The 21,001-nt window shown below is 43.3% G+C and overlaps 1 protein-coding gene across 4 annotated transcripts in view; it reads right to left on the bottom strand.

Moving 5' to 3' along the window:
- Positions 1–863: 863 nt before the first annotated feature.
- phf21ab (PHD finger protein 21Ab) overlaps positions 864–21,001 on the bottom strand; it is a 36,145-nt gene continuing 16,007 nt past the window's right edge. The window contains exons 8-19 of one of the 4 annotated variants that reach the window (XM_084363579.1): positions 20,628–20,864; positions 19,080–19,172; positions 17,127–17,468; positions 16,213–16,326; positions 16,078–16,129; positions 15,894–15,973; positions 15,427–15,487; positions 13,303–13,325; positions 12,513–12,668; positions 12,099–12,174; positions 11,895–11,998; positions 864–7,668 (exon numbers count right to left, since the gene is read on the bottom strand). In XM_084363579.1, coding sequence (XP_084219705.1) covers positions 6,898–7,668; positions 11,895–11,998; positions 12,099–12,174; positions 12,513–12,668; positions 13,303–13,325; positions 15,427–15,487; positions 15,894–15,973; positions 16,078–16,129; positions 16,213–16,326; positions 17,127–17,468; positions 19,080–19,172; positions 20,628–20,864 — 2,109 coding nt within the window. In that variant the 3' untranslated portion in view covers positions 864–6,897. Of the gene's footprint in view, positions 7,669–11,894; positions 11,999–12,098; positions 12,175–12,512; positions 12,669–13,096; positions 13,204–13,302; positions 13,326–15,426; positions 15,488–15,893; positions 15,974–16,077; positions 16,130–16,212; positions 16,327–17,126; positions 17,469–19,079; positions 19,173–20,627; positions 20,865–21,001 lie in introns of all 4 variants that reach the window. The other 3 variants (XM_084363577.1, XM_084363578.1, XM_084363580.1) reach the window with 3 other exon arrangements.

Raw genomic sequence — 21,001 nt, 5'->3', positions numbered from 1 at the left:
TCTGGGTTATGGGCCCAGCACGCTTCCGCTGCGCCACTCTGCTCCATACGGTACCAACCACCAAACATCGTATTTATATCAGATCTGTCGTGGTGACGATATTCTTTCTGCCTTTCAACTGTTAATACCATTATTATATGTAACATCTTGAAATATTAATACTCGTGTTCATGTGAAAACAGGGCGCCATGTTTTACCTGGCAGCCCAGAGCCCGTGTGTCGAGGCCGAGTCTTTACGTCGGCGGCCCGGATCGATCCCAGCCCGGCCCGGCCCGATCCCGGCCCGGCCCCGCTGCTTATCACCTTTTCTGGAGGTTTCACAAATACCCTCAGAGAACCTTTAGAGAACGTTCCCACAGGTCTGACGGTTGTTTAAAGGTTTTTGTCCCGCAAACGTTCGCAGATGGCAGAAAGACCACCAGCACCTGAACACAACACAGCAGCAGTGTGGGACTGCTCACTGCGGGGCCATGAGCCCGTCAGGAAACCTCCAGGAAACCTTCAGAAAACCTTCAGGAAACCTCCAGGAAACCTCCAGGAAAGTTCCCAGAAAGTTAAATTGCTTGCTGGAAAACTCATGAACGCACTGAAGCACATTCCTCTGGAGGCCAGTCCCAGTTTAATGGTGTCTGTTGGATCCAAACCTCCTCCACACTGACACAACTGCATGAAGTGTAACACCTGCAGACAGCTTGACACAATAGCTTCCTGTGAGAATGAGCCTGGTTCCTCTGCATCGTTTCCTCCATCGGTCTGATGTTCGGGTGGACTTCAGCCGGATCTCCCTCTGACAACACCAACACAACGGTTTCACTCACAGCTGTTCATGAATAATAAAAACAAAGTGAACAGATGAGAAATGCTGCTTTTCACAATTTATTAACAAAATGATAAAATAAATAAATACAAATTGATCAAATGCTCCTAATATCAACTCCTCCCCATGTTCCCTACAGTATTTCCTAAACACTGCATACAAAGAATTCATCACAGAAGAGGCTCAATACAGAGGTAAGAATCCCACCAGACCAGTCACAATGTCAGGCCAACAGAAGACACATCTGGAACAGAAGTCAAAAAAATAAACACATTCCTTTCCAAAATCATTATGAAAAAATACAAACAATTATACAAATATTCAGATTGTGTAATTACCAATTTACACATTATTCAGCACACCAGGTGAACTTTTTCTTTATTCATATCGCTACAATGCATCTCACCAAATGGAAGATAAAAAAAGACTTCTTTTATTTTTTAATTCTCTTTTTTTCTGTTTTTTCTTTTTTTTGCACTCAACACACCCCCAATGGAATTAGCTGTGGATGAGGTAAGAAGCTTCAGGTGTACAGTTGGGTCCGGACAGGATGGATGGTGAGCGGTAACAACGGGTTGATGTCATGTATCGACAGAATACTAGAAGGCCACAATCATGACTTGATCGTTTTAAAAGTAAAAACTGAAGAGACTCGAGTCGGACTGAACCACTTCACCACGGAGGGAACTGGAGACGAACATCCTGAATGCATAAAAGACTTCCTGGAGTACAAACTGAACAGCTCTCGGCTGCCGACACCGTGGTCCTCTTCCAGCTTGGTGAATGCACACGATGCTGATGCAGAAATTAATTTCCAGATGATATGCACCAACTACACGAAGGCTTCCAAACACAAATGCACAATTGCAGTGTTCTTTGGATAAATTCACTTTTAGAGCTTGACTCAGTAGAAACCGAGGACTTTTCTCAACAATGACACAATTTAGACATTAAGACTTGATCGTGCCCCCCTCCCCCCGCCCCAAAGCCCTGCTGGGATCCCAACATTCAGCATGGTGCATTAGCCAAGTTCAAATCAAAATCTAAACTAAGGAGCCAAAACCTTCGCAGCTCCGTCCGTAAAACATGACGTCAGGAAGAAATGTTTCCCAATGGCTACCGCACTGTTTAACACCTAAACTGCACACGCTCGGCATCAGGATGCCAGAATGTTCAAAGAATAAAAAGGTGACTTGAGTTTCACATAAAAACTTAAAAAACAAAAGCAAATGCATATTAAAAAGGTTTGACAAATCTTGTATAAAAATTTGCATAAGAAGGCATGCGTTCCACCAGACTGAGTGGACAGATGTTGCTAATTGGGTCTAAGTCTGCCCATCAGGGTGCAGGTTAGTTTGTTCATTCCAAATGCACACAGGCTCCGGCTCACATGACCTGATTTAGCAAACTCATCCCTCCTCCAAAACACAAGAAGAAGAACCACAGCACGGAGGGAATGATGAGCGAGTCAAAGGAAAACAAAAGAGCTCCTGGACTAACGCCTCTCAGGAGCTCAAATCTGGAGGGAGAATCGTGACTGCGATTCGTGTTGCTGACATTTTTACACTCTGATAATAATACTGGTCGAACCAAAAGTGCATCACAAAACAACTGGCTGTCACACCGAGCAAGATCCCATCATCAACAATCCCTCTTTGGAGCGTTTTATTGACCACGACCTCTGGCCGCCAGAACTTCACCCAATGACCTCTGAGCTTCGCCAGCGTCTGCAGTGATTTTTTTTTCTTAATGTAAAAGTTAATCACGTAAAAAGGAAAATAAAACACATTTAAGGCAACTCCTATATAACAACAACAAAACACTATCTGGTCAATCTAAACGGCATAATAGGAAATGTAGATTCAACTTGCATTGACTACTGGCAGCCTGAGGTGAAGGGACCGGTTGGTGCCCCGGAGTTTCGGGGAGCTTGGTGGGATGGGACAGACCAGACAGAGGAGGGCGGGTTGGGTGGGAGGATTATCTGGAGGGTTAGTAAGGTTCTACAAGTCACAGTGCAAGTCAAGAGACAAATATTATCTGCTGTTTGAAGAAAGGCACTCGAGGTACCTACTGTACAGAGGGAAAGGTCCAGGTTGTCTGGAACACAAGTTCGGGCTCGTTCAAAGAAAAACTGGTTGAGTGAAGCAACTGGATGACTACTCTGCTCGATCCATGAGTGAACACAGGCTAATACGCTGTAAGAATAAGAACATCCACCCGAGTAACGCCGACAAAAAACAAAACACACAACGAATGGATTTCATGAGGGATTGGGGAGATATTAGTTGCCATTTTGTGGTAGAATTTCAGTCTTTTCCTTCCATGTTCGAATGGCTAAACTCTTCAGAAGAGACAAATAACATTTATCAGACAACACTGCGGCCAAACGTGGAAATGTTGCAGAGATTTTCTCTGATTACTTTTTCTGGGATCCTCTGAATGAAGGCAGTTTGTACAGCTGATGTCAGAAAATTAGGTGTTGTGTCAGATATGTTGATTCAGTTCTGAGTCCATATGATATGAAAAAAAAGACACGTGTACCAGCTTATTGTATGTGGCCCAACAACGTATTCACACCCACCATCATGTGCACCTTCATGCTGCAGTTACAGGACGTCACTGCAGGTCTGTGCACATGCATCAATAAAATAATCTGTCTCATGAGGCACATTTCACTCTGCTCCATCAGGATGTAACCAGACAACGAGCCTACAGCCATGCTAGCAGCTCTGCTCAGCTCAGCTAAATGCTAACATCAACATGCTAACATGCTGATGTTGAGCAGGTACAATGTTCACCATGGTCACCATCTTGGTTCAGCTGAGGCTGATGTGACCGTCTTTAGTTCTGCAGGTGTTTGGTCATAAAGTATTGAACACATTAACATGTTGACCAGATGATGGCGCTAGATGAAACATGAATAACAACTACATTTCAATTCCATCTAACAGTTGTTGAGGTTCTTCATTAAGAGCCAAAAGTTGGAACCTCATAGTGGCAACATATAAAAATGAGTAAGAATCAGGAAGGATTTGTCCTTCGGAGAACGTCAATGTCTGCACCAAATTTAAGAGCATTCCTCCAGAACTTGTTGAGATATTTCAGTCCGGTGGATCGACTGCCACACGGACATGGTCAATCTTGGAGTCATGCCGCTAGCATGGCTACAAATCCCCATGAATGGAACAGAAAAGACATCTTATATCTCACATCTTTAGAAAAAAAACTCTCAGGTCGAAGAGTTGGGACTTGAACACCTTCAACACAAACCTTCAGAGTGACTCAGGGCTGAATACGTTTTTGGTCGACTACAATTTAAGCTAAAAACGCTTGAAAATTGCAAAAAGAAAGAAAGTAAAACATTGCAGCACAACCAGAGGCACCGTTAATGAACAGACCAGAGTTTGTTAATGCCCCATACCCAACAAGAAGCCAGAAGTCATGATCAGTTCACCAGACAAAGACAGACCCGAACTGACAGCCACCAAGCCAACGAATAACAGCATCACACTCCAGCCCAGACATGCTCCAGAAAGAAAAGAGATGCACCACTCTAACTGTGAGGGGATGAAGTGGTTTCTGAGACAGAAGCCCAGCGATTCCTTCCCAAAAATATCAACTACAGTAGACTTGAGCCTAAATGTCAGACAGAGGTTTGTATTCCCTCCTAGAAAAATATTGGCAATGTGGGGATAAGTCACATCACAACAAAGAGATGCATACTCTGTTTAATTCCATATTAACATACAAAAAGCTCTTCAGCACTTCTTTGTAATGCAGCAAGCTTGTGCTTTAATCTCAGGATTTGTGGTATTGTCCTTTGAGATCCGTCTGAAGGAGCAGGTTCATACGACAAATCCCTCCGTTTCAAGGAAAAAAAGTTCCTTTGATGTTATTGTTTAATAAGCTCTCCTGTCTCAATCTGGGGACTTCCAATTTCTGAAATGGTAGCATCTATATCTTACAACGCCAATGATTTGATCTTTCGAAACAGTAAGTGGACGTGTCCCTGCTGAATTTGGATACAACATCATTTTGGCAGTTCAGGATTCAACAGAAATGTACAGAATGCAAAGATCACCACTTCAAAAAGAGGATTCCTTTTTGTGTTGATAATGCCAGTCCAGCAGGTTCAGGAACAGAAAGCACTTATTCTGAAGACTAGGAAGACCTGAATATCTTTTCCTATAAAAAAGAAACACAGCCCAGATATAGTTTGTGTGTGTTGACATTGCAATATTGCAATTTCACATTTAGTGCTCACAGTTGACACACTTAACTCACGAATGAAAACTCAATCACTACACTTGACCGACACCACTGAAAACATCTGTTAGGCTACCGCGCCTGTTCGACCTCGTCCTCCATACCTGCTGAACGTGACGCTCAGCGGATTTTCTGCCTGAGCTCAGGGGTACAAGAGATGGGGGAGGGGGGGTTAACTGGGACTGTTGACGGGTCGGGGTTGGTACTTGGGTTAGGGAGGGCAAACTGGGTTGTAGGAGGACAAGGGAAGGTAAGTTTGGGGAAAGCTGTTGGTTGATGTGTGTTTGTTGAATGAACACAGTTTGAGTCGCAGGCTGATTTGGACGTTCGGGCTCGTGTCCACATAGTGTTTCTTTCAAGGGCAGAAAAGTGCTGACATGAAGCGTTTGGACCGCCACTGTTTGATGGACACCGATCCTTTGTGGTTTACTATCCGTTTTTTATTTGACATCGGGACATCAGAGCGAGGAGGATGTGGGTGATGACATGATACAGTGAATATTATCGTCGAGGCCAGGAGAAAGAAGAAGAGCCACGGTGATGTCACCAGAGCTTTTCTGAGGAGTTGAGAGATTTAAACTGGAAGAGCTCGGAGCAGTCGCAGAGTCTGCAGCGCTCGCTCCTCTTTGGGAACAATCCAAAAAAGACACTGGCGCTCAGAAAAAAAAGCTATGTGGACACGAGCCGATCATTTAAAGGCATCAGTACACCTCAAACACAGAGTAACAGCAACTGAAAATAGTGTGTTTGTGTTCAGATGACACTTCGACCAAACTAGGTGTAGGAAGGAGAATACGTTCAATCTTCGGACCGGGGAAGATCAATCTGGGTTTTAGTTATGAGGGGAAGGTAACTGCTACTGGACCCCAAGTTATTTTCTTTGTTGTTGTCTGAGGACAGTTTAGATCATTGGCTGACAGGAAAGTTTGGGATGCTGGTTAAAAAAGTGCGAGAATTGTGTGAAGGTTGTGAACAAACAATGCAACACCACAAGTTTGTCCGAGGAGAGACAGTCCTGTATCTAGGATGAATAACATCTTCACTGCGAGGCAGGCTTTTTGTTTTTTCACCAGCTCAAACACTTTTGCCTCGAGATGTGTTCCTACTACACGCAGTACGATGTAGTTTGAAGTGTACTGATCCTCTGGGACATAACATTTGAAGGACAGGAGAGATTAGAGGGTTATTTGGCTGAAGTTGTTTGTTGGGGATGAAAGGAACATCAGGGTTTAAGACTGGAGGAGGGTCAGGGGTCAGTGTACCGGGACAGGGTTTGGGGGAGATCAGGGTTGTGGGATTGCAGAAGTTAAAGATTTTTCACATTAAGTCCGTTGGGACGAGGGGATGAACAGGTTCTCTTTTCAGTACGCATACTCTATCACAACACTGCTTTTCAGACCAGTAACCCCCGACAGATGTTTGGTTTCATGTTCTCAGTTTTCTCCGTACCCATGTGATCCCACCTCCCCACCCCACAAGAGAACACAGGGGCCACTAAAACAGGCACACACTGGTGTGATGATGAATTAAATCTCCCTTTGAGCATTCCCACCACTGACGTCTATCACTAATTGGCATGATGACACTGGTACGCAGGCCTCTCTGCAGCCCAGCTCTGTGGGTGGAACAGCCTACGTCTTCCCAGAGTCATGTGACTTGGGCTGTATATCTACCATTGACACAGTCTGACAATACAATGCAAACAAACAACATTTATACAGATTGGCAACTTCAGGGCACCGTACGGTGCAAGCAAAAGTCTTTTTTTTTAATATATATGTTTGAATTCCCGCAACTCAAGAGACATAGCATTACTTTTTATTGTCCAAACTGCTGACGAGAGCTGGCAAAGAATGCTGGGAGGGTTCTGAGGTTTTGCTGTTGTTGTTGTTGTTGCTGCCGTCACTGTCAGTGATCTCCTCCTGTTTCTTCTCCACCGCTGTCTCTGGAGGGTTGACGGCAGCCATCTTGTTCTCAGAGTTGGTGGTGGCGTTGGTGGCGCAGCTTCCTGCGGGGCTGTGATCAGCGCAGGCCGGCTCAGCTGTTCCATTGGTGGTGGCGACAGTCACGACCACTGAGGAAGCAGGAGTGTCAACCATTGGAGGTGCCTCAGTCTCGGGCTTAGGAGCAACCTCCGCCTGGAGACCAGTCCCTGTGTCACCCCCTCCCCCGGCAGCTGCCACAACACTGGGCTCTGCCTTAACCCCTGCCCCTACATCGGGGCTTTTATCTGCTGCGAGGACTGGGCCGTCCTCGAGGACAGCCGGGCTGTCGTCGTCTCCTCCTGCAGCTCCTGTTGTCTGGTTGTTCCCTGTGGCTGCGTGCTCCTCTTGTTTGTCGTTTCCATCAGTGTTGCTGCTGGCTGAGGAGCTCCCAGCCTTCACCTTCTCCGCAGCGCTGGCCTCTGGTGCAGCGTCAGCACTGTCCTGGACTCTGGGGCTGACGTCCTTACCCCCTGTCTCTGCCAGAGCTTGGTTGAAATTGAAGGCTTGGATGAGGCGAATCAGGTGTTTGACTTTTTCCAGGGAAAGCTGCATCTCTTTCTGACGAGCCAGGATGGTGTTTTTGGTCTCCATGCATTTCTGATGGAAGAACAACAACAGGGTTAAAGTTGTCACATCATGTTACTGAGGGAACGTCCAAAAATTATTTATCAGGACATAATTTATCTGTCAAGTTCCTGTACTACCTGCATGTGCTGACTTGGTGTGACTCGATTTGACTCGTTACGTCAGCCAGCGCAGCAGGGATTTACATTTACATTACAAGAGATACCTGCTCTAAGGTGCGTCTTTAGCCCCTTCAAGGCGGGAATACTGTGCTGATACTCCACCTAACCTGTATGAAAGCTACAAAGGTGGGACAGTTTTGTTCCGCCTCTGATCCGCCAGCGGAGGTAGTAACAGGGCAGCAACAGAGGCGAGGCGACCTAAGCTGGCAGCGTGGGACCAGAGTGGGACGGTCTGATAATGTTCAGTCTGACAGCCAAACAGATCCGTCACTCATCAAATAAAAGAGTCAAAAAATTTCCCACAAAGCAACGTTACAGGACCAAACCAGTAACAGTAACGTGGCAGCAGGTCGTGTCTTCATATCGCTTTCCACGTTGCATGGTGTGTCAGGATCTCAATCACAGCACAACATCACATCATCTATATGATCATAAACAGTCCGCGGCAAAATCAGGAGACAGATATCTGAGGACGCAGGAGAGAAACTGAGGACATTCAGTGAGAAAACTACCGAGAGCCGAACACAACTCAGAAACATCTCCTGCTCAGACATGCATGAAATAACAATATGTCCTCAGCCTCATGAAAATGTCGTGCAGGTCCTGCGTGGGCCCGGGGGCCACAGTTTGAGACCCCTGAAAGAGACAATAGTCAACACTGACTGTGGCTGTTGGTTAGTTACTGATGGAGCTAATGTAGCAAAGCTCTCGGAGGTGGAATGTAATTTATTAAATATACAAAGTACTGTACTTAAACAAATCAAGGTACTTGTACTTTACTGGAATATCTCAGTTTAAATGACTTTATACTTCTACTCCACTACAGGGAGGCAAATATTGGACTTTTCACTCCACTACATTCGTCTTTAGTTACTTCTCGGCCTCCTCCTTCTTCAGTTAAATAAACTGAAAACCCTCTCGTATCATCTGAAAGAGCAGCTGACAACAGGCTGGAACAAGGTTCTCACAGGACAGCCAGGCTACAGACATGATGATCTCATAGAACATGATGATCTTATAGAACATGATGATCTTACAGAACATGATGATGATCTCATAGAACATGATGATGATCTTACAGAACATGATGATGATCTTACAGAACATGATGATGATCTCATAGAACATGATGATCTTATAGAACATGATGATGATCTTAAAGAACATGATGATCTCATAGAACATGATGATGATCTCATAGAACATGATGATGATCTCATAGAACATGATGATGATCTTATAGAACATGATGATGATCTTACAGAACATGATGATGATCTCATAGAACATGATGATGATCTCATAGAACATGATGATGATCTTACAGAACATGATGATGATCTCATAGAACATGATGATCTTATAGAACATGATGATGATCTTAAAGAACATGATGATCTCATAGAACATGATGATGATCTCATAGAACATGATGATGATCTTACAGAACATGATGATGATCTCATAGAACATGATGATGATCTCATAGAACATGATGATGATCTTACAGAACATGATGATGATCTTATAGAACATGATGATGATCTTACAGAACATGATGATGATCTTAAAGAACATGATGATGATCTCATAGAACATGATGATGATCTCATAGAACATGATGATGATCTTACAGAACATGATGATGATCTTATAGAACATGATGATGATCTTAAAGAACATGATGATGATCTCATAGAACATGATGATCTTATAGAACATGATGATGATCTTAAAGAACATGATGATCTTACAGAACATGATGATCTCATATGATGATGATCTTATAGAACATGATGATGATCTCATAGAACATGATGATGATCTTATAGAACATGATGATCTTACAGAACATGATGATCTCATATGATGATGATCTTATAGAACATGATGATCTTATAGAACATGATGATGATCTTATAGAACATGATGATGATCTCATAGAACATGATGATGATCTCATAGAACATGATGATGATCTTACAGAACATGATGATCTCATATGATGATGATCTTAAAGAACATGATGATCTTATAGAACATGATGATGATCTTATAGAACATGATGATCTTACAGAACATGATGATGATCTCATAGAACATGATGATCTTACAGAACATGATGATGATCTTACAGAACATGATGATGATCTCATAGAACATGATGATGATCTCATAGAACATGATGATGATCTTACAGAACATGATGATGATCTCATAGAACATGATGATGATCTTACAGAACATGATGATGATCTTATAGAACATGATGATGATCTTATAGAACATGATGATGATCTTATAGAACATGATGATGATCTTATAGAACATGATGATCTTACAGAACATGATGATCTCATATGATGATGATCTTATAGAACATGATGATGATCTCATAGAACATGATGATGATCTTATAGAACATGATGATCTTACAGAACATGATGATCTCATATGATGATGATCTTATAGAACATGATGATCTTATAGAACATGATGATGATCTTATAGAACATGATGATGATCTCATAGAACATGATGATGATCTCATAGAACATGATGATGATCTTACAGAACATGATGATCTCATATGATGATGATCTTATAGAACATGATGATCTTATAGAACATGATGATGATCTTATAGAACATGATGATGATCTTACAGAACATGATGATGATCTCATAGAACATGATGATGATCTCATAGAACATGATGATGATCTTACAGAACATGATGATCTCATATGATGATGATCTTATAGAACATGATGATCTTATAGAACATGATGATGATCTTATAGAACATGATGATGATCTTATAGAACATGATGATGATCTTATAGAACATGATGATGATCTTACAGAACATGATGATGATCTCATAGAACATGATGATCTTACAGAACATGATGATGATCTTACAGAACATGATGATGATCTCATAGAACATGATGATGATCTCATAGAACATGATGATGATCTTACAGAACATGATGATGATCTCATAGAACATGATGATGATCTTACAGAACATGATGATGATCTTATAGAACATGATGATGATCTTACAGAACATGATGATGATCTTACAGAACATGATGATGATCTCATAGAACATGATGATGATCTTACAGAACATGATGATGATCTCATAGAACATGATGATGATCTTACAGAACATGATGATGATCTCATAGAACATGATGATGACCTTATAGAACATGATGATGATCTTGCAGAACATGATGATGATCTTACAGAACATGATGATGATCTCATAGAACATGATGATGATCTTACAGAACATGATGATGATCTCATAGAACATGATGATGATCTTACAGAACATGATGATGATCTCATAGAACATGATGATGATCTTATAGAACATGATGATGATCTCATAGAACATGATGATGATCTTATAGAACATGATGATGATCTTACAGAACATGATGATGATCTCATAGAACATGATGATGATCTCATAGAACATGATGATCTTACAGAACATGATGATCTTATAGAACATGATGAACTTACAGAACATGATGATCTTATAGAACATGATGATCTTAGAACATGATGATGATCTTATAGAACATGATGATGATCTTATTAACATGATGATCTTATAGAACACGATGATCTTATAGAACATGATGATCTTATAGAACATGATGATGATCTTATAGAACATGATGAATGACACACACACATTAATGCAGCAGGAATATTAATCCACAAACAGACAGAAAACTCCGACAGAGGTTTTGCTCTTGTCGTTGTTGCTGCCGTCACTGTCATCTCCTCCTGGTTCTTCTCCACTGACAGACTTTAAGTACAATTTGCTGATAATACTTAAATACTTTGGCTTAAGTAAAGTTTTTAATGCAGCACTTTAACCTACAGTGGAGCATTTTCACAGCAAGGTTTAAGTACTTTAAGTACTGCAGTAAAGTATCTGAATTCTGGAGATTTGTTTGCATGTGAACTCAGTGAATGAGATTATCTGGGGAACCTGAAACCGGACCTAAATGTTGACGGTGTCACTGAACTGTTTGTGTTTCTTACCGTTATGGAGTTGCTGAGTTGTTTGACTCTTTGTTCCAGCTGCTCTCGCTCCAGTTTCAGTTCAGAACTCCACTTCATCAGCTTCTGTTTCTCCTCTTCTTTAGCTGCAGCAGAGAGCAATACAACAACTCTGTTAACTTCACTGCTGAACCGTCCACATTGGTCCCAGCAGATGTTTGAGAGAAGAAGACAATCTAAAGTCACCTTCTTTATAAGCAATGTAGGAATGAACAATAGCCAGAGTACCAGGCCAGGGAATGGCTTCTTCTTTTTTCAGGATCTGGAGAGAGAAACTCACAGTTGTCACAGAGGCTGAGACTTATTAGAAAACATTTGAGGAAGATAAATTTGGCCGCCACCCTGTGGTGAGGCCGAGGGGGGACAAGCAATGGAGTGGATGGATGTGAGATGCCAATCTTTACTGACACAATGAATGGGACAGAAGCACAAAAAAACTGCATCATGTATTTGCTTACAAAGGATTGAACAGTCCTAACTTTCAGGACAGCGTCAGAAGTTCTTACAGTCTAGTACAGCTACCGGCCCTGATCGGCCCCTCTCTGGACTGCGGTACCCCCTTCCCCCTGATTCAGGATCAGTCACGGCTGCTGCGGTTACCTGATCTTGACATTTTGGACAGATCCACATGCCTTTAGGAATGGTTTTCAGGGGTGGATCCAGGCAGTCCAGGTGATAAACACGAGAACACGTGTCGCACATGAGCAACTGGCCACTGCGTCTGCACACAGTGCAGAAATCCTCATGGATGTCTCCCTGTGAGGAAGAATTGGACCAATCAGTTTCCCTGCCCAGCTGAGCCCCACCAACCATCTGTGGAGAGGCAGGGGGAGGCACCGTGATCTGGTTTGGTTTAGTTAACAGTTGGCCTTGTCTGAATGTCTAATGGACATGGTGTGTTAATTAACCCACAGAAACGTTACTTGACAGTTGGGAGTTAGATGTGTTCTGAGTAGTAGTTATTCATGGATGCTCTGGGCTACAGGACACTGTTCACTTTGTAAGGCTGAATCAAAGTAAAATCAACTGATGACTGATGATAATCACATGAAGACAACAGAATAATGGACGTGTTTGTGGAGGTCTCGGGGTGCAAATGATTGACAGAGCTACTGGGCCAATAGGACTGTGTGTGACGGGGTGTTCAACCCTCTGAACTGTCCGTCTCCCCCATCGTTACTTACATCCCCAGAGCTGGGGCTGGGCAGGGGGAGGGGATGGACGGGGCTGGAGGGGGAGGTCGGGGTGAGGCTGCCCAGCTCCGGGACGCTGCTGTATTTGGGTGGGCGACCTGGGTGAAATGAGACAGACAACAAAGACGGAAAACAAAGAAAAAAAGAAAGATGGAGAGGGGGGAAGAAAACAAAAACAAACAGTCTGTATGACATACCTTGGAAAGGGAGTCTTCGTTGGCTAGCATGAGACGGGGGAGCGGTAAGGGAGGAAGAGGAGGAAGAGGAGGAGTCAGAAGCACAGATAGCAGTGTTAGTGCAGGAGACTGGCTCCATGCGAGCTGAAGCCGAGCACGAGTACAACCTACTGCAGTCGTCTATGAAGCGCACAACACATGGATCAGTGTCAGATGTTAACACACCACCTGTCCTGACGGAGTTTCACCAGGTTCTCAAACTAAATCTTCCAAATCGAAGTGACAAAAAGGTTTTTAATCATCGTAATTTAAAAGTTGAGAATTTCCTGAAGTTATAAACGACTCACTGGACAGGACTGGAAATTTGCTCAATTAAACTGTAAATTATGGCTATTAAAATGTCTCATAACTCCCCCAGTAATTGTTAAACTGCAAGTTCTTATCCGAAAAGAAAATATAAAAAGTGATAGACTGAGGGCCTGGAGGTGCAGCTGCAGACTAACAGTAAGCTAGCCGTCTCGTCTCTTAAGGTTTTTTACTTCGGATGCGTACAAGAAGGCTGATCCTGCTTTTGATTTCAATTAAAGAAATTGAAATCTCATTTTGAATCGATTTTTAGTTTAGAGTAGAACTGGTGACACCTCTAGTGTCAAAAAACCCCACCTGGTTCTTCAAACTGTGTCTTCAGTAGCTACAGCCCTCTGAGGACACCAAGATTCAGGCTACTGATGTGTTAAAATCTGACGCTGCATGATTCCTATTTTTAGTCTTTTCTCCTGGAAAAAAAAATCAAGTCAGATGGAGGTTGTGTCGAGTGTTTAGTGCTGTTAAACCTTCAGTTAGTCATGACACAGAAGGGAACCTGGTAGGTGGAAGCTTCTTAGAGTCAATTTTAGTATTTTGAGGTGTAAAGTAATAAAAGCCAATTCATGTTAGTCATCTTGTTCCCTGGAGTCGTGTCAACATTAGGGCTGCAACTAACGACTCTTTTCTTGATTAATCGATTAGTTGATTATGTCAGAAAACGTCGACCAATGTTTCGTCCTCAGTTTACTGTCGCAGAGGAGGAAAGAAACCAGAAAATATTCACATTTGCGAGCTGGAATCAGAGACTTCTTCTGTTTAAAAAAATACTCAAACTGATTGATTGATCATTAAAATAGTTGACAATTAATTTAACAATTGACAACTAATTGACTAGTTGCAGCTCTGATTAACATTCACACGAGTCACTGTGGTTTTTAGGCAACTTCACTGAAGCAAACAGCAGAGAAACTGTTGAGTTCAAACAGCACTCAAAGTAAAACAATACATCACAGTCAGAAACCTTCTCTGTCTCGGATACTTTCATTTATATCACGATTAACTGGTCATGTTCAACACATACTTCAGGTGAATTTGTGAGGACTTGACCTGTTTCAGGTGCTTCTGCTTTAGCTAATAAATTCCTACAATTCCCAGGATGCCTTTCAATAATTCCCGGAGAAGAGAACAGGTGTGAAGGTTCAGCCAGATTTATACTTCTTCATCAAGCTGCTCCAGAGGTTTTAACCAAGCTCAGTGCAGGAAGTGATGGACTGACGAGCCCGGCTGCAGTGAAGGATTACTCTCATTACTTTCACAGTAAATGGTTCATCTATTTAAAATGTCGAATATCCTGTTTTATTCAACCACGTTATTTGAATTATCATCAACATTCACTGTCACTGTCACTGTCTTTATTTATTTCAGAGAGGAAAAAAAGTCAGAATGCATATTCTGTAGCATATTTTGGAGCTAATCCTCTTCGGTAATGATTTCATCTCCGGTTGTATCTCTCATGTTCACATTTTCGAGTTGGCTCATGTGAAACAAGTATAAATCTGGCTGTAGACATTAAACATGACTGAAGCGACAGGAAACAGAAAGCAGGAGAAGGAGGGAAGAAGACTTGTTGTACAGCGTGTTATTAGTTCAGAGCAACGTATTAGTCTCTATTCTACTGAAACTACTGTGAGTCTACTGTCTGTCCCTGCCTCTCTTACTGTTTCTATTCTACCGCCTGTCCACACTCTGTACTCTATTTCTACCAGTTCTTGCTGGTCTGCCAGTACCAGTACCAGTACCAGTCTTTGACCTGTAGATTTTTATTTATTTCATACGGACCTCTCTTCCTGGTCCCCTGGTGCAAAGGGCTGTTCAGGTAACTCACTGCACTCTTTTTCCTCTGAAACAAAAGTAAAAAACAACACATCAGTTATACTGTGTTAGATTTGATTGTTTCCTCCTAAAAACCTTTAGTTCACCTGACAAACACGATGTGAGAGCTGGAAAACAAACATTTAACGTGATTAAATGGATGACAATCTAAACATACTGTGTCGTTAAGGTGTCCGTCCCATTGTTGGACATCAAATTGAACGAATTTTCAATTAAATGATCAAAATTGGACAATTTAGTTTTCTGTTAAGAATATGTTGACAGAAAGTGAAGCTGAATGAAGCTGATGAGGTAAAAGATTAAAAATATATTTTATGTATGTTTTGCTATAACAATTTCTAATCTTTTGATTCATCTTTTTGAACACTTTTGGAAAATGTCGGTTTGAAAACTCATGCTGTTGGTGTTTGTACCTCGGGTTCAAACACAGCGCCGCTGTACACCGGGTTGGCCGTTGTTCTCCTCTTCCTCTCCTGTCTTTTGCTCTGAATTTCTGCAATCAAAACATCTGAGTTTTAATGCAGAAACCTTAATGGCTGCAGCCTCAGGACGTAGACGGAGGAACCTCGAGGATCTTCCACTTATTTAATCACTTACCTTCCAAGTGGTCGTGTGTTACGAGGCCCAATGACACCATGAAGGCCAGTTTCTAGAAGAAGAAAACAGTTTTATCATCAGAACCTGTTAGTGACACTGAAGCCATCACCATGGTCAGTCATCTCTCTGCCGTACCTCTGGGTTCTCCTCTTTCTTGGGTCTGGGAGGAGGAGACAAGGGAGGAGTGGAGGAAGAGGGGAGGCTGACAACGGCCTTCAGCTCTGCTCCACCTCCTGATTTAACAGTCTGCTGGGAGGAGAGAGGAGGAGAAGGAGGAGACAACAGCAGCTGTAAGCGCAAGATTCAATCACAGACAAATCATCCAATAACAACTCGTTTTACCCACAAAATCCAATATGAACGCCTGACATTTATCAAGGTGAAAACTACAATATGTAACTTCTGCTACTAGGGTCTCTCTGAGCGAAACACAGACACACCGTCAGTGTGTGCCGCTGCCTGCTAATGTTAGCTTATGGCTAATGTACAGTCAAGTAATATGACTGTTTGATCCTGAGCCACCACTGCTGATGGAAATCTATCTGACGTGGCACTTAAAGTTTAGTCTAGTACGTCGACTTCCCTATTCCAGAAGTAATGTCAGGCAGCCTAAAGAAAAGCACTGTCACCTTGAGTAAACTTATGGATTTCTCTTTTAAACATTGTTGGATATAATTGAGATAATGTAAGAACACGACTCACAAAAACATACCGAAAGTCTAGTTATTTGAATGCAGAATTCCTGAGTAATATATCTTTAAATTCCTCTAAAAGAGGATTTTTATTATTCTAGCATGTTAAGAAAAAAAATAAAAATTCATGGATGCTCTTAGTCTTTAAACTTGATTGAGCTGAAACTGTGCATCCCAGACGAGCGCCCAGATAAAGTCTTTGATATGTCTTTAAAAAATCAAGCGTTGATATTGAAGTTTGTCAGTTTAGCTGCAGTGACTGAACAGCTGTATTTTAATACAAGTTCAAAAGAAAACATTACTCAGTGTAGAAGAGACTTCTGTCCAAAGCAACTTCCATTCAGGTGGCCCTCTTACCTTGGGCTCAGTGGTCAGGCTGCTGATCTGGATTGGCTGGGTAATAATAGGTGTGGTGATAGCGGTGGGGTTGGGTGCCTGGGCGGGGCTGGCGAGGCGGGTGGGGGTAGCAGAGACCGGCGTGGTTATGACGATGCCTGTCAGCGGGGTGGAGCCGGTCTTACTGCAGGGCTGTCCGTTAACGATGCGGACCTGGTGAATGGGAGCCGCTGAGGGCAGCGAGGACGACAGCTTGGTTGCCAACATGACGGGCCTCTGGAGCAGCTGGGGGGCCGCCATCATGGGCGGGGGAGGGGCCGGGGCGATGGGGACGTTGGTGGGCGTGGCCGGTTTTGGCCTGACCTGGTGACAACAGACAGCCAATCAGAAAACAGCACCAAAATGACCCGACACTGCTGGGTGACGCCACTGTGGAGCTTTGACTGCTCTAAAACTAGTCCTACAGATTCTGATACTACCACTGCTACCGACTCTGATACTGCAAGTACTTCTGCTTCTATCCAACTCCAGTACAAATACTACAACTGATGGAGATATAGTGCATGATGCTCATGGTTCTCACACAACCTCGATGATGACACCGTCGGCGTTTCCATTTATAAAGTTGAAGAGATATTTAACATTATTGGTTGATTTCAAAGTGAAAACCACTATATGACAGAAAAAGTCTTCTATAAAAGGCAGAGGCAGCCGTTTAGCTTACATGCTGATATTATTAATATTTGTGTTGCTTTCTCAATCAGCTGCTGACGAAGCTGCATCCACAGACTTCCCCTCCAATCCCTCTGCCTGTACAAACATGTTGTTGATAACGTGGCCTCAGCTGGAGTGATGCTGGCGGGTGATAACTGATCAGCTGGTGTCAGGAACAGTGCTTCGGTCAGCTTGTTATCAGCACTCAGAGGAGCTCTCTTCACTCTTTGTTTCCACAAACAGTTTTGTCAAAGTCCAGCTTAGACGTCCTAGGCTGAATACCAGGCTGACCCATTGAGACAGCTACTGCTACTTTAAGCTAGCACCACTTCTACTGTTGATTGTTCAGCTAATTTTCTCCTGCTGCTATTGCAATTACAATCACTGTGATGGCTGAAACTGTAATAGACTTGGAGTGGCCTTGATTTAACAGAGAGGCTAAGTCAGCCTTCCAGTGGACCACCATGAGAAAAACATATGAAAACATATGTATTATTATCGTTTAAATTGAATTCAAATGGGATCAAACATTTATTTGTGTTTCGCCGTTTACAGTTGGACAAATTTCTTCCAATATAAGGTCCGACTGGCCACACCAGGAGGGCTATACCCCATTGATATCGTTATTACTGTGTTCTCTCGGACAAATATACAGCCTGACCGAGACAGGATTTTCTTTATGGATGGACACATACAAGAAATAAAATAACAAAAAAACTCTGACTGCTACCACTATCATGTCTACAAATACTACTAACAGTATTGCTAATGCTGCTGCATGCTACCACCAACTGCCAATACAGCTAATAGTACTCCTACTATGAACCAGCCAGAGCTCTCAGTGGCATTACTCAGCACAGGTAAACACCAGCAACATGTCATTCAAAGGGTTAAAACACACCAACAGCCAGGAACACAAAATACCAAGAAGCTGCAGGAAAACAAGCTCTCACCACAAAAGGTAAACACACACACACACACACACACACACGCACGCACACACACACATTCACAGGCAGGAAACTTTGAGAACAACCCGTTCACAGGTCAGTCGGAAAATTAAAGAAGCACAACAAGAGGAGAAGAGATGAGTAGAGGCAGCACAGAGCAAACAATGTTTTAGTGCCACGGAGCAAGGCATGAGTGTTTGCTTTGGTGCACTCCTGCCCTTTGCTGGAGAGTGAGCGAGTCACCTCATGTGGGCCACACATACTGGTCTGAGGGGGTTAGGGTTTGGAGGCGGGTCTTACAGGGACGCACCTGTGGCTGAAAGGTGGGACGAGGCGTCAGTCTAGGAGGAGGGACAAACTGAGGAACTTTGATTGGCTGGGCGGTGGTGGTGGTGGCCTGCACCTGAGACAAAACCACAGCAGATGTGGATCTGTGCTGCTGTTACACCGACATGTCTGCTGCCGTTACACCGACATGTCTGCTGCCGTTACATCTACATGTCTGCTGCCGTTACACCGACATGTCTACTGCCGTTACATCTACATGTCTGCTGCCGTTACATCTACATGTCTGCTGCCGTTACATCTACATGTCTGCTGCCGTTACACCGACATGTCTACTGCTGTTACATCTACATGTCTGCTGCCGTTACATCTACATGTCTGCTGCCGTTACATCTACATGTCTGCTGCCGTTACATCTACATGTCTGCTGCCGTTACACCGACATGTCTACTGCTGTTACATCTACATGTCTGCTGCCGTTACATCTACATGTCTGCTGCCGTTACATCTACATGTCTGCTGCCGTTACATCTACATGTCTGCTGCCGTTACACCGACATGTCTGCTGCCGTTACACCGACATGTCTGCTGCCGTTACATCTACATGTCTGCTGCCGTTACATCTACATGTCTGCTGCCGTTACATCTACATGTCTGCTGCCGTTACACCGACATGTCTGCTGCCGTTACACCGACATGTCTGCTGCCGTTACACCGACATGTCTGCTGCCGTTACATCTACATGTCTGCTGCCGTTACATCTACATGTCTGCTGCCGTTACACCGACATGTCTGCTGCCGTTACACCGACATGTCTGCTGCCGTTACACCGACATGTCTGCTGCCGTTACACCGACATGTCTGCTGCCGTTACACCGACATGTCTGCTGCCGTTACATCTACATGTCTGCTGCCGTTACACCGACATGTCTGCTGCCGTTACATCTACATGTCTGCTGCCGTTACATCTACATGTCTGCTGATATTTAACCGACATGTCTGCTGATATTTAACTGACTGACATGTCTGCTGATATTTAACCGACATGTCTGCTGATATTTAACTGACATGTCTGCTGATATTTAACTGACTGACATGTCTGCTGATATTTAACCGACATGTCTGCTGATATATACTGTAGCTGTGTTACATAATCTACGAGTCATCAATCTTTCCTTTTATTTCTCAAGGAATTGCGGATGAATTTCGCTGTGATTCTTATTTCTTTATTTCTTTCTTTATTCTATATATTGACGAGATCTTTACCAGTCCTCATCTGTTGTTTGACTACTGGTGCTGTTAGCTCAGCTGCTAAAAGGCCACCACTCACGCCACAGCCTGCTCAAGCACTTGATTAGAGAAACATCTTTCACTTAGAGTCGGGACACCTTTCAAGTCTCTAAAACCCCCTGGAGGCAGTTTAAAAACCCACAGGTCAACAGACAGATGTCAAAATGCTTGACTACACTCAGTAACTCTCCTCAGCTCTATAGATGACAACACATACTGTACAATAAGTCAGATTAGAGGAAGGCGCTGATGATGAACAGCAGCCAGAAACAGAGGGTCTTACCACCATGGCGTTCTTGGTTACCAGTCGAACAGGCTCCGAGCTCTGATTGGTCAGCTTGCTGGCCACCTGCAGGTTGATGGGGGCGTTCTGCGAGTCAGGTTTGGTGATAGCTGTGGTTACCATAGCGACAGTGGGCGGGCGTTGTGGCAGGACAGAGCCGGGCAGGGCGGGTGTGGCGGCAGCTTTCAGCACCAGAGGTAGAGTCTTCGTGGTGAGAACCGGCGTGACTGTCAGGGTCTGTTGAGGGAGAATTTACCCCATGAGACTGACAGAGTCCCGCACACTGAGGTGATGCAGAACAAACTATTGTAAGTTGTGACTTACTATCGTCAAACCCGCTTCTACTCTTCTGACCTAAACACGGCTGTGAGCTT

This window comes from Pagrus pagrus (genome assembly GCF_965226575.1).
Source record: "Pagrus pagrus genome assembly, chromosome: 10".
In the NCBI taxonomy this organism is placed as follows: Eukaryota; Metazoa; Chordata; class Actinopteri; order Spariformes; family Sparidae; genus Pagrus; species Pagrus pagrus.
Note: the sequence above shows the minus strand (reverse complement) of the source record. Positions and strands in the feature narration are given on the sequence as shown.